The sequence below is a fragment of the Zootoca vivipara genome, chromosome 6 (assembly GCF_965207765.1).
Source record: "Zootoca vivipara chromosome 6, rZooViv2.hap1.1, whole genome shotgun sequence".
In the NCBI taxonomy this organism is placed as follows: domain Eukaryota; kingdom Metazoa; phylum Chordata; class Lepidosauria; order Squamata; family Lacertidae; genus Zootoca; species Zootoca vivipara.
Window position 1 is genome coordinate 73,021,555 of NC_142589.1, and position 14,417 is coordinate 73,035,971.

Below are 14,417 nucleotides of genomic sequence, written 5' to 3' on the forward strand. Positions count from 1 at the left end.
TCACAATACCTCAGCTTAACCTACCTTACAGGGTTCTTGTGAGGATAAAATGGGGAGCGGAGAACCATGTACACAGCCTTGAGCTGCTTGGAGGCAAGTGCAGCAAACAAACAAATTAGAAACCAGGAGCAACTGAAATGTGTAGAATAGTTCATCCCTAGTCCTGGATCCTCTTCTCACACCAAAAGCCAGAGGACTATGGTATGCATAGGATCAGGACTTCATAGGATGGTCTAAACTCTAGCGTTGCGAGAGAGGGATCAAAATGTTTGAATTTCCACTTTGTCCATATCATGCAGCACAGTATGTGCTTCCAGAAAGTCTGCCCTTTCTCCCCTCTTAACTGTAGGGAAAAAAACCCAAACGTTGTCAACGTTTTTCATAGGTGAGTTGCCCCAGCATAGCTAGTAGAACCCTTACAGTTCTACTCTCTTAACTTGGATCTAAGCCTGTTTATTTAACTGTGCTTAAAACCGGTTTAAATGCAAAATCTTCTCTCCAAGAGGTCTAGTAAGTAAGAGTATTCCTGCAGAGGGTTCCCAGTTTCCCCATTGCTTTTTTCATGCCTAAATGATGGGATGAGACTAATTTAGATTGAAAAGCAGTCCTGCAGGTGAGGGAGACAGAATCTGCACACTGTCACTATTTGCCTTCCTGCTGTTCATCATCTGGCCATTGGGCCTTTAGCTAAGCTCACATCTAAGATTGCAATTGAACAATAGAAGGAAAGAAAGCATTGAAATGATAGAGTGGATGGGAGGAAAAATGGGCCATGGGAAAGGGAGGGTTTACCTCCAAACCTCTTGGAAATAATTAAACCAGTGTTCTGGCCAATGGCTTTTATTCATTTTATTTTTTAAAAAGATCTTATTAACTTGAACCCCATGTCATTTATGATTTCATAAATTTATAATTTAATTTACTCTCACCTCCTCTGTGTCAAATTAAGCAAACCACAAAACCAAATAAAAACAATGTTAATGATAATAATAATCCATGAAGTAATTCTTTTGTTCCTCCCCAGCATTACCTCTGAACTGCAGATTTGCTTATAACATGACCGGACTGACATATGATCATGTCTATTCAATAACAACTTGTAAATTTGAACAACATTCCTGTGTTGCCAGTGTTCTCCGTACAAATATAAGTAAGATATATCTGGCTTTTTGTCTTTAGTTGTTGGAATTACTAAATTAGTGGTAAGGAAGCTGTGGCACTTCAGCTGTAGATGAATTAAATCTCCCATCCGCCTCATCTAACCTGGCCACCAGTCAAGGATGATGGGAAATGTAGTCCAGCAACATCTGGAGGATCACAGCTTCCCAATCCTGCAATAATGTCATGAATGAGCCAGCTCCCCAGAGAAGTTGCTCCGATGGAGTCTGTTTGTTTTGGCAATAAATATTCCTTTTTATTAACTACACTCATTTGTTATCAAGATGCCCTGACAAGTAAGGAATGGCTTACATTTGAAAATGGGGAATCTAAAATCACCTGATCACAAGCATCAGTTTTCCAGCTTGGCTTGGAGAACCTGTTTTGCATTAACTAGAAATCTCCATTGACCCAAACCAATGAACTCCAGCTTAGTTTTGGTTATCAAACCAGGGCTCCTTATGATACCATATGTAATTTTGAAATAATTATCATGAATTATTTCCTAATTCTCTGATGAAATGATGAGGAATGAACCAACATAATGGATATATTGTTCTTCCTTGTGCCTGATGTACATATTCACCCACCCCTTTCCCCCCGGAGTGTGTGGTTGCCATTTTTTGGCTCGCCTCAGGTGCCAAAATGCCTTGGATCAATTCTTGGTGGGATGCTCCCTTGACCATCTGGTCCTACATCATTGCTCCATACTTGGAGGGAGAGGGGAAACTGGACTGTGAGGTTGGTGCCGTTGAAGTGCAATACCAAGTATCTTGTGTTGGGCAACAGGAGTTTTCAGGGAAGTATTTCCTCATTCTGTAAATGGTTATGATCGACTAGCAGAGAGAATGCAATGTATGTCAGATGTATTGTCAGAATTATAGAAGAAGCCATGATCCTTCATGCTGCAGATTGGACCTGAAATGGAGTTCTGCATACATTCCAAATTAAATGCCTTTTACTCTGGTCTATGATCATAATAAAGCTTTGAAAGTTTTTAGTGTATTTTACAAACTACAGTTGCAATTGAAATTATTGAAGCCCCAATGCAAGTTGGGTTGAATAGATGTCTCTGATCTAGAGCACGTAGGTTTCTCTTTCTTATTACTTCCAAGAGGAACTTATCCAAGACCAGGGCAGTATTATTTGACTTATATTGGCTTCTCTAGTCTCACTATTATTCAACCCATCCTTGGCAAGCATCTTTAAATGCCTGCAGAAAAAAATTGTATTCCACCAGGCTCATGCAAGCCATTCAGAATACATCTTTCAACTGTTTAATTGATATATGTTTCTTTATTTTTAACACAGTTTTTATTGTATGCTTTACAGTATGTATTATGGCTAGAAAACATTTTGATATTTTTTTTTTCTATGATATGGTGGTGTATATATATTCTAATTAATAAAGCCTATGACTTTAGATTGCCGAATTTAATAATACTTTTCATGTTGTCTGTTTGAAAGGGTCCTCCTTCAGACAATACAGAAAATTGGAACATTACAATAATGTGCCTTAGGAGCCATAGAACTCCAGATCTAGATATTTCTTTCAAATTCTTTTTCATAGTGAAATTCCAAGAGGAACTTTTGAATCAATGTTCGCGATCCGGATATTGTGTCTCAGGCCATTACAGCTTTACTGCAGCGGAGGGTAAATTCTTTGAGTTGAAGATGCAATGCTGCAACACTGAACTGTGTAACAATGCAACACTCAGCCGTAAGTTTCTGCATCATTTTAGAATCATTAACATGTTAGGGCTTTGCACTGGGTTTGGCCAAGACCTGGATCCTAGTCAATCAGCAGTACTCAGAGGACCTGTACCTCATTCAAATGTGGTGAGACAGCCTCAGATGGCTACAGGTTGGGTTCAGCAACAAAGGACTATAAGGGGCTCTCAAGGGGTGGAGAGGCAGACAGGATGGGGAGGCAGGCATGAGGGGAAACTCTGAAAAAGAGGGACCGACTGGGCAGCTACGTCTCTTCCAGAGAAGGGATGGGTTGCCTTTCCAACCATGCCTCTCCTTCTTCCTGCCCCTCGAAGCAGCACCATGCAGGATCATATCCTCCTTCCGACAGGTGGGAGGGTCTGATCCTGTACAGTGCCACTGCCCAGTCATATTTTTACTGTATGTTAAGATATTGTTACACATCGCCCCTATATCCAAGTGGTGTGAGATTCCATGGGTACCAGGCATTCTTTAATCCAGACTCTGTGTTTCCTTTGGGACCATAATACACAGCAGACACTGTGGAGTCTTTATGGTATATCAGTTATGTATAAATATATACAACCTGAAGCCTATGATGAAGGCTTCCACAACAAGAGGTTCTGTCCATCTCATGGCTGCTTGTCTTTTCCTGAGAACGGTCACATCCCTCATATTCTAATATAACCTAATCCTGGTTACCTCAGAAGTAGATTGCTTTTGACATAAGTCAGGTTAATTTCCTAGAATTAAGAGACACACAATTTAGGAATTTGGCCTAGGTTAATTAACCCAGTGGATAAGTAAATAAAAATAAAAATCTGGGTCAGGAATACAAACTTCAAGATGCCTTTATAACATTCCCGATGCACGATTAGCCTGTGAATGATCTATTTCAAGCAATATAATTGTATACCTAATGTCATGAACAGTTAACTTTCTTTAAAAAAAATATTAGTTTTTCCATGTATACATTATCTAACCATATTTCTCTAACAATTTTCCATATTCCGCCCTCCTCCCCTGGACTTCCCTCATATTCCCATTTTGTTTTATTTCCATATTACTCACCCTGCATGTTGTTTTGTTTCCCAAAATTTTCCCCATACATATTACTTTTTGTTATATACAATTGTGTTTCTTTATTCAAACCCTGCCAGGGAGTCCAATTCTTTATGTTGCTTCTTCATATATGCTGTAAATGGTTCCCATTCTCTTTTAAAGTCTTTGTTATCCTTTTCATGTAATTTATCTGTTAATTTTGCTGGGTATCGCTTTGTAACGAATTGATGGGTCTATGGACCGTAATAAATATTGCTGTTGTTAATTTTGCCAGTTCTGCATATTCCATAAGTTTCCCTTGCCATTGTTCTTTCGTTGGTATTTCTTATGTCTTCTAAGCTTGTTCTAATACAGTATAATTTGTGCTGCTGTTGTTGCATACATAAATAATTTCCAATTTTCTTTTTTAAAATCTTGATCTAAAATTCCTAGGAGGAATGCTTCTGGTTTCTTAACAAAAGTCCTTTTAAGCATTTTCCCCCAATTCATTATATATCATTTCCCAATAATTTTTAACCCTTTTGCACTCTCACTACATACGATAAAATGTACCATCTTTTTCTATACATTTCCAACAGGTTTTAGATCCCTTTTTATACATTTTCGCCACTTTCTCTGGCATAATATACCATCTATACATCATTTTCATATAATTCTTTCAATCAGATACAATCTGTTAATTTTAAATTCACTTTCCAGATCTTTTCCCAATCTTCCAGTTTCATATTATAACCTAAATCCTGAGCCCACGTTATTTGTGCTGACTTTACCATTTCATCCAGCATTTCCTCATATAACAGGAGATTATACATTTTTAAAGTAATTGCATATCACTCTCAATTATCCCTTTTTGAAAGTTTGATACTGTGTAGCTGGAACCTTTTTCATTGTCTTCCTTAAACTGTTCGTTCAATTGTCTATGATGTAACCAACTCTGCAATGTTGTTATTAGTTCCTCATATTCTTTCAGCTTTAATCCTTTTTCGACCTCTATTAAAAATTCTCTGTGCGTCAGCCAATTTCCTCTCTTACTAAGAGGTTTTAATGATAATGCTTCCACCGGCGAGAGCCACCATGGAGTTTTTGGTTCTAAAAAATCTTTATGTTTAAGTTCAAGGTTTTAGCCATATCAAAGAAGGTTGTTGGAAATTTCCCTTCTTTTGTCTCCTTTTTCTGATGGTTCTATCCACTTCCAACGATGACACTCCATTCAAGTCTCCCATTATAATATTTTTTTGATCTGCAAATTCCAACAGATCTGCTTCTAGTTTTATAGATATATAAAATTCTGCTTTATTATTTTTTGGGACACAAATTCCTACCAAATATATATTCTCTCCCTGAATTTCAATTTGAACTATTACCACTCTCCCCTTTTCATCTTTTTTAATCAGTTTGGGCTCCAGTGCAGGTTTAATGTAAAAGACTACACCTAGTTTTTTGTGGTATCGTCAGCAGTAAGAAAATCCATCCCTAATTTTTTATTTGTCAGAATTCTTTGGTGTCTTTTAGCTCTGTGTGTGTCTTGTAGACAGATTATGTCTAAATTTTGTTTGAGAATTATGTGTTGCACCCTAATTCTCTTTGTTTTACTATTCAACCCCTTCACATTCCAGCTCAATATCTTAAGGTTTGCCATTGTCTATTTTTCTTAAGATAGGTCTGCCCCCTACTGCACTTTTTTCTTCTTCATGTACCAACAGTTACATTGCCAGCTTTTGCTGTTCCAGAGGGGTCTTCCCATGCCTATCTGCTTTTTGTCTTTCTAAGTCTCTGCCTCGTTTGTCAAAAAATTTCATGTGCCTGTGTTTCTGTTGTAAATATGTATCTTTTGCCTTTATATATAAATGAGATTCCTTCTGGAAACTCCCATCTATATCGTATGTCTGCTTTTTTAAAGGCCTCTGTCAAAAATGTGTATTTCTGTCTTCTAATTTTCAGTTTGAAAGGAATTTCTCTAAAAATCTCAACACTGTTGTCCCCAACCCTTAATCCCATTTCAAATCCCTTCTGGAGGATTGTTTCTTTTATTCTTCTGGTTACAAAAGTAACCAGACAATCTCCAGGCTGCCGTCTCCCTCCATCCCTCTTATTTCTGACCCTGTGGCAAATCTGAATAGATTCATCTACCCATTCTTATCTTTCTCCTAGCCATTCTGCTAAAATTCTTGCTATATGCTTCTATATGTACTTCTCTAATCTCTGGTCTTGCTCTTGCTCTGGAAAATTGTGCGTTCTTACCGTGTTTTCAATTGCATCATAAGGACAGAATCTTCTAACGAGTCCAATCTACCCCCAGCCCCCCCCCAGAGATTCCTTACACATATCTTGCTCTTGTTTCAATTGTGCCACCTGTTGAGAAGTTACCTCAAATTTAACTGTGCTATCTTTTATTTTAATGCTCATTTTTTTGGAATAGCTCCAACATCTTTAATTCAAAATCCTTCCTTTGTTGAGAAAATTGCTCCACTACAAACTCTGTCAAATCTGGTTTAGGGTCTGTTTTTTCAGTGGTCTTTTCCTGTGCAGAGCCTCTTCTGTCTGCTCCCCCACCCCCCCGCAGCTTGTTTGGGTTTTTCCACCATTCTCAAAACAAGACTTTTACTCCCAAGGTCGCAGTTTAGTATTTACACAGCTGGTGGAAATTTCCACTGCTGCTGTTCTACCTCCTCCCCCTTCACCACAAAAACTTGCAAATGGTGTATATCAAGTTATGTACTGCTATATAGAAAACTGTACACAATTAAGATAATCCTTAATTATATGAAGAAAGAAGAAGAAGAAGAAGAAGAAGAAGAGGAAAACACGGCATGAGTAATTACTTATAGAAAATAAAATAGAGTAATAAAAGCGATCTTTTTTACAAGGTGATTCCAGTGGGCATTACAGTTTGAATCTTCTTATTTCAGTACTCCAAATGTCCAAATATGCAAATGTCCAAATGTCCAAATATCCAAGTGTCCAATAGTTAGAAGCTGTAAACTCTAATCCTTTTAAGGCTCTAATTAATGCCAAAATGCCAAAGCTTGAAATTTAAATCTTGATCAATAGCACCAAATCTTCTTCTTGTTGTTTAGTCGTTTAGTCGTGTCCGACTCTTCGTGACCCCATGGACCATAGCACGCCAGGCACTCCTGTCTTGCACTGCCTCCCGCAGTTTGGTCAAACTCATGTTCATAGCTTCGAGAACACTGTCCAACCATCTTGTCCTCTGTCGTCCCCTTCTCCTAGTGCCCTCCATCTTTCCCAACATCAGGGTCTTTTCCAAGGATTCTTCTCTTCTCATGAGGTGGCCAAAGTATTGGAGCCTCAGCTTCATGATCTGTCCTTCCAGGGAGCACTCAGGGCTGATTTCCTTAAGAATGGATAGGTTTGATCTTCTTGCAGTCCATGGGACTCTCAAGAGTCTCCTCCAGCACCATAATTCAAAAGCATCAATTCTTCGGCGATCAGCCTTCTTTATGGTCCAGCTCTCACTTCCATACATCACTACTGGGAAAACCATAGCTTTAACTATACGGACCTTTGTCGGCAAGGTGATGTCTCTGCTTTTTAAGATGCTGTCTGGGTTTGTCATTGCTTTTCTCCCAAGAAGCAGGCGTCTTTTAATTTCGTGACTGCTGTCACCATCTGCAGTGATCAAGGAGCCCAAGAAAGTAAAATCTCTCACTGCCTCAATTTCTTCCCCTTCTATTTGCCAGGAGGTGATGGGACCAGTGGCCATGATCTTGGTTTTTTTGATGTTGAGCTTCAGACCATATTTTGCGCTCTCCTCTTTCACCCTCATTAAAAGGTTCTTTAATTCCTCCTCGCTTTCTGCCATCAAGGTTGTGTCATCTGCATATCTGAGGTTGTTGATATTTCTTCCGGCAATCTTAATTCCGGCTTGGGATTCATCTAGTCCAGCCATTCGCATGATGAATTCTGCATATAAGTTAAATAAGCAGGGAGACAATATACAACCTTGTCGTACTCCTTTCCCAATTTTGAACCAATCAGTTGTTCCATATCCAGTTCTAACTGTAGCTTCTTGTCCCACATAGAGATTTCTCAGGAGACAGATGAGGTGATCAGGCACTCCCATTTCTTTAAGAACTTGCCATAGTTTGCTGTGGTCGACACAGTCAAAGGCTTTTGCATAGTCAATGAAGCAGAAGTAGACGTTTTTCTGGAACTCTCTAGCTTTCTCCATAATCCAGCGCATGTTTGCTATTTGGTCTCTGGTTCCTCTGCCCTTTCGAAATCCAGCTTGCACTTCTGGGAGTTCTCGATCCACATACTGCCTAAGCCTGCCTTGTAGAATTTTAAGCATAACCTTGCTAGCGTGTGAAATGAGCACAATTGTGCGGTAGTTGGAGCATTCTTTGGCACTGCCCTTCTTTGGAATTGGGATGTAGATTGATCTTCTCCAATCCTCTGGCCATTGCTGAGTTTTCCAAACTTGCTGGCATATTGGGTGTAGCACCTTAACAGCATCATCTTTTAAAATTTTAAATAGTTCAGCTGGAATAGTTCAGCTGGGCTTCTAAGAAGATTTGACAAAGACAAATCTTCTTAGAAGCCCACAAATATCCAAATGCACTCTGGTATACTTTAACTCCACCTTTCAGAAGTTTTATATGTCCAGTTATTTATCCTGGTCTTTCAAGAACTCAATGCATATATTTTGTTCCACTCCAGCAGTCCAGGTACTCTACCTTCTTAGGGGTCTTCCCCCTCAGTTGGTTGAGCAAAAACCCTGCAAAGTTTTGGTGGTTGTTCTGAAAGATCCAGTACTTTATCAACTTTATATCAAGTTAGTTTATTTCAAAATATGTTCCAATATGCAGCTCTAAATAGATTCCAATCAGTAGGTCTCCATCCAATAAGGATTCAACTGTTAACATAATTTCTATCTGTTGAGAAGAGCAATCTCTCCAGTCTCCAACACTACTGTTTCGCTCAAAGGCAGCAAAGAGTTAAAAGAAAAACCTCTTCTCCCACTCACAAAACAATTGTCGCAGCTCCTACCCACAAAGTGGGAGTATGACTTCCTGTTCAGTACTCTGCCCTTTCTCCTCCAATCTCAGCCAAATTAAACTCTAATTCCATTTCTTTGAGAAAGCTTCTTTTGGTTACCATTTTTTGGAAACTTTGTTGCTTCAGGAGGTGGCCAGTGACTTCAGTCAGTGAGAGCGTGCTGGAGCCTTGAATCCTCCCCCCCAACTGCCCCACCCCACAAACAAATAAAGGAGGACCTACACAAACAAAGCTGACATCAAGCCCTACATGTATTAAGCAAAACAGAAACATTGTCACCTAATCCTACCCCCATCCACCCTCCCACCTCGTTTTCCCTCTTTCTTCTTAGTGTCTTAACAAATGAAACTGATTTGCAAGAAAGTGTATACTTCCGGGTTTCGCCGTGCACACACGTGCAGAAGCGTCGTGTGTATGTCGCACGTGCACAGAAATATTCTGTGCGCTTTGCACATGTGCAGAAGCGCTCTTTTGCGCTCCACATATGCACAGAAGCACCACTCTAGTTGCGGACTTTTTGGGCTGCGAATGGCACCCCGGAATGGATCATGTCTGCAGCTTGAGGTACCACTGTAATATAACACACGGATACAAAAACCGACAATTAACAAGCTCACTATACTTTTGATCTTGGCAGTACCTGATCGCAACATGCTGGCTGAAAATGGTCTGCAGTGCCCATCCTGCTTCTCCAAAGGAAAGAAAATGTGTAAAAGTGAGAAGACCATTAACTGCCTTGAGAATGAGACCCAGTGTATTGATTTTAAAGGAGCTCTTAAAGGTAACATTGCTACTCAGGCAGGAAAAAAGGCCTAGCCATTGGCTGGGTCACACAGACTTCCTCCTGCTCTCCCTCCCTCCCTCCCTCTCCCTTTCCCTTAAATGTTGCTGGAAAAGAGAGAGGGATCATATCTCTCACTGACCCCACTCTGCACCCTTTCTTTGTGTTTTGCCTTCCTGGGTTGTGTAGTTTAACTTTAATAATGCCACTTGCTTGTCCAGAATGAGGATTCAGAGCGAGATGTGTATATAAAATACCCTTCTGAAAAAAGTAAAAAGTGCATTAATTGCTTCACCCCAGTTGCAATTGGATCTCTCCACCAAGACAGAAATACTGTTCCTGGGGGACAGGAGGCGGGCAGGTGTGGAGGATTCCCTGGTTCTGAATGGGGTAACTGTGCCCCTGAAAGACCAAGTGCGCAGTCTGGGAGTCATTTTGGACTCACAGCTGTCCATAGAGGAACTGGTCAATTCTGTGTCCAGGGCAGCTGTCTATCAGCTCCATCTGGTACGCAGGCTGAGACCCTACCTGCCTGCAGACTGTCTAGCCAGAGTGGTGCATGCTCTCATTATCTCCCACTTGGACTACTGCAATGCACTCTATGTGGGGCTACCTTTGAAGGTGACTGGGAAACTACAACTAATCCAGAATGTGGCAGCTTGACTGGTGACTGGGAGCGGCCAACGGGACCACATAACACTGGTCTTGAAAGATCTGCATTGGCTCCCAGTACGTTTCCGAGCACAACTCAAAGTGTTGGTGCTGACCTTTAAAGCCCTAAATGGCCTCGGTCCAGTATACCTGAAGGAGCGTCTCCACCTCCATCATTCTGCCCGGACACTAAGGTCCAGCACCGAGGGCCTTCGGGTGGTTCCCTCGTTGCGAGAAGCCAAGTTGCAGGGAACTAGGCAGAGGGCGTTCTCGGTGGTGGCACCTGCCCTGTGGAACGCCCTCCCAACAGATGTCAAAGAGGAAAACAATGACCAGACTTTTAGAAGACACCTGAAGGCAGCCCTGTTCAGGGAGGCTTTTAACGTTTAATAGATTACTGTGTTTTATTTTTCTGTTGGAAGCTGCCCAGAGTGGCTGGGGAAACCCAGCCAGATGGGCGGGGTATAAATAGTAAATTATTATTATTATTATTATTATTATTATTATTATTATTATTATTATTATTATTATTATTATTATCTCTTCCATCTGAGCGTGTTATTGGATTGTACTTTCACCTCTGCAGTGTGTGTTGTTAGATCTTGTTCTGCCTGAACTGGAGAGCACAGATGTACTTATGGATCCTCTGTATATATTGTGTTAGGGTGCCAGTAAGTAGGCACACTGAAGAGCAGCAGACAGGGTTGGACAAGCCAAGGTCAACAGACTGGTCAGAGTCAGCTGAAGTCAGGCAGTTACATGGGAGTCAAGAGTAGCCAAGGTCAGTTCAAACCAGAAGTCCAAAAGCCGGGGTCAGGGAAGCCAGAAGTCCAAAAGCCGAAGTCAGGGAAGCCAGAAGTCCAAAAGCCGAGGTCAGGAAAGCCAGAAGTCCAAAAGCCGGGGTCAGGGAAGCCAGAAGTCCAAAAGCCGAGGTCAGGGAAGCCAGAGGTCCAAAAGCCGAGGTCAGGGAAGCCAGGAGTCCAAAAGCCGGGGTCAGGGAAGCCAGATCAAGATCACAGGAACCAAAGACAAGATGAGTGAGGCAACTAGGCACTTCAGTACGACGTTGCAGACGCTGAGGAGTGGCCAGCCTGCCTCTCTCTTAAGTAGCAGGTTCCCTCCCCCGCTTTTTATGAGCTGCAACTGTTTCTAATTGCAGCCGGCGTTTTTCAGCTCTGCGTTCCTTTGCAGAGAAGTGAGGGGGGAAGGGGTCATCTGATAATCTGCCTGACTGGGGCCTGGTTCTGGATCGACTTGTTGCTGCAATTCTGATCTTCCCTCCTCCCTGTCAGATTGCTCTTCTTCTGAGTGCTGCCACCAGTCTTCCCCAGGTGTGCATTCCTCAGATTCCTCTGTGGGGGCTTGCCTCTGTGGGGGCTCGTTGGGGGGGGGTAGCCACCACTCTTCCTCATCCTCTGTCTCAACCCTGACATATTGTAAATGAAACATAGTTTAGACCTACGGATGTATTTTTCTTCTTGCTACGAAATGCCAGAAGAACTGTGTGCACTTTTCCAAGGAGGAGTGTTGCAGAGAGGCACTCTGGAGTGAAGGGGAATGCCATTCCAGAGTCCTGCCTTCCCAGATACACTCAGAAGTACTGGGGGTCTGCCGCCCCCCCGGAGTGCATTCCGACACCCTCTTTGTCCCTCCTCTAATTCTTATTGGTTCCTTTTGAAGCCCAGTTCATACCTTACTCCTAAGGTTACCAGATTTTTTTTTCAATGAATCTGCGGACAATTTTCAACTTCAGTAGGAATGATAGGATTTTGTCAGGGGCAGATTTGTAAATCTGGGGATTGTCCCTGGGAAACGGGGGGCATCTGGTAACCTTACTTACTCCTTGGCATGTACATGTTCATGTTAATATCCCTGCCCTGGGTGTATTTTGATATTCATGAAGCTCTTTAATGAGGCTCCAGAACATGCCCAGAAATTTTTATAACTATCCTAGTCCTTTCAAGTTACCCAGCCCCTATAAATCTCTCACTCTTCAGATTCATTGTCAGCAGAAAATAAAGGTGAGGGGAAGTTATAGATTTAAAGGAAAATAGAAATGATAGATTGGAATTATTGGATAAAAGGAGATAAAAGTAGAATCGAGATATGGGATATTATATAAAAGGTTTAGAAAATATCATAAATAGATTTGATGGAATATATTGAATATATTGAATACTGTTAATTTAGCTGTGATAATGGACCCAATATGGAGAGAGGCGGGGACGTCCTAAAAGGAAGTTAAGATAAGATTTGATTGCTAGGATATTATTTTTCTTTTTCTTCTTATTTGTGTTGTTTTGTATTTTATTTTCTTTTTTGTTTTGTATTCTCTGTTGTTTGAGAAAATCTTTAATAAATATATTTAAAAAAATAAATGGAAATGCTGTTTACCTTCCCACCAGAGCGGTACCTATTTATCTACTTGCACTTTGTGCTTTTGAACTGCTGGGTTGGCAGGAGCAGGGAACGAACAACAGGAGCTCACCCCGTCGCGGGATTCAAACGGCTGACCTTCTGATCGGCAAACCCTAGGCTCTGTGGTTTAACCCACAGCGCCACCTGCGCCCCGTAGTTACTGTGTTTCTCTGAAAATAAGACACCGTCTTATATTTATTTTTCCTTAAAAAACCCCCTCAGTGGCTAATTTTCAGGGGGTGTCTTATTTTTTTAATACGCGCCCAGCCTCACCTCTTCCTTGGGGCCCTCCAGAACTGCACCTATCACTATGTCTTATTTTCAGGGTATGGCTTATATTGCGCAAATGCTTAGAAATCCAGCTATAGCTTATTTTATGGGTATGTCTTATTTTAGGAGAAACAGGGTAATTAGGCCTGTTTCAAATCTTCCAGTTATATTTCCTTATATTTTATAAATATAACCTGTTTATTAATAATCTTCATGTCTTGAGAGTACTTCGGGTATGATGGTAATTTTAAATTACATCTGAGTTATCTTTTTACCTGAACTTCTAATGTTGAAAATTTTGTATATTCATGTTCTGATGAAATTATGATATTTTTCAGATTACTTAAATATACACATTTTAAAACTAACATTAAAATTCTCATTCACCATCACAGACACAATCTCCCAGTTCCTGGGCAAAGGACTAATGTCAACATTTCTTTCCTTTTTTCCAGGTCCTTATACCAACCAGAGATTCACTTTCAAAGGTTGTGCAACAACAAATATTTGTGCCATCCGGAAAAGTGGAAGAGTTTTCATTGGAAGTGGGAGTGTTAGTATTTTAGTTTATAAAGAAAGCTGTTATAATGCTTCACAAATCTCACACCAGCCTGTACATGAAGGGTGAATGGGACAGTGCAGATCTCCTCCTTGTGTATTCCAAAATCTATGGCAATGAGGGGGATTGGAGGCCTAGTGGTGAAATCCAGGACTCAGGATCTCTCTTTCTTTCTTTTTTTGCTTTCGGAGGAATAAAGGGAAGCAAGGGGCAGAGAAAAAGGGGTTGTAATGTGGGGATTCTGGATTCTACCTGCAGAGAACCTCATAGTGTCTCATTAATAAACAGTTAAGTTTTCATTATGATCATTACAATGGAAAATAAAATGTCGGATCTCGGATCTCTTTCTTTCTGATACAAATGGAATTATTATTTATTGGTTTAGCTGAAGAGATTACAAAAGATAAAATACCTTTCAGACATTTTGTTAGATAAGAGATTTCTCCTCTAAATAATTTAACTTAGGGCATTTTTTCCAGCCAGAATTGACTGGAGCTCAGCTCTGGCACCTCTCAGGTGGGCGCCATTGCCATTTTAAGAGAACAAGGAAAAAGTCCATGGTGAGCTCTGGAACCTGTAAATCTAGAAAGATAGCACTGATCTCTACAAGCTATTCCTCTTATAATCGTCCTGTTTTAGTTTTTCTTTCATTACCGGTTGATTAAAATGAAACAAGTCTTCTTTCAGATGAATACTTCAGAATGGAGAAGCATATATAGCAGACAGGAAGGCCAAAAATAACAGGACTCTTGGGCAATCATGGTGGAGATTCAGTATCAGTATCAGGAT

The 14,417-nt window shown here is 40.7% G+C and overlaps 1 protein-coding gene across 1 annotated transcript; it reads left to right on the plus strand.

Annotated features, from left to right (window-relative positions):
- Positions 1-1,026: 1,026 nt before the first annotated feature.
- On the plus strand, positions 1,027-13,966 carry LOC148685449 (phospholipase A2 inhibitor and Ly6/PLAUR domain-containing protein-like). The gene is made up of 4 exons (XM_088671300.1): positions 1,027-1,150; positions 2,729-2,878; positions 9,587-9,730; positions 13,525-13,966. Exons 1-4 carry the CDS (start codon positions 1,057-1,059, stop codon positions 13,695-13,697), a joined length of 561 nt encoding a protein of 186 aa, XP_088527426.1. The 5' UTR covers positions 1,027-1,056; the 3' UTR covers positions 13,698-13,966.
- The last annotated feature ends 451 nt before the right edge of the window (positions 13,967-14,417 follow it).

Bases quoted from the DNA above. Each gene is read 5' to 3' on its own strand.
- LOC148685449 (XM_088671300.1), top strand. From the start codon at position 1,057: ATGACCGGACTGACATATGATCATGTCTATTCAATAACAACTTGTAAA. The intron at 1,151-2,728 runs GTAAGATATATC...TCTTTTTCATAG, and splicing joins TGTTCTCCGTACAAATATAA to TGAAATTCCAAGAGGAACTT. The intron at 2,879-9,586 runs GTAAGTTTCTGC...TGATCTTGGCAG, and splicing joins TAACAATGCAACACTCAGCC to TACCTGATCGCAACATGCTG.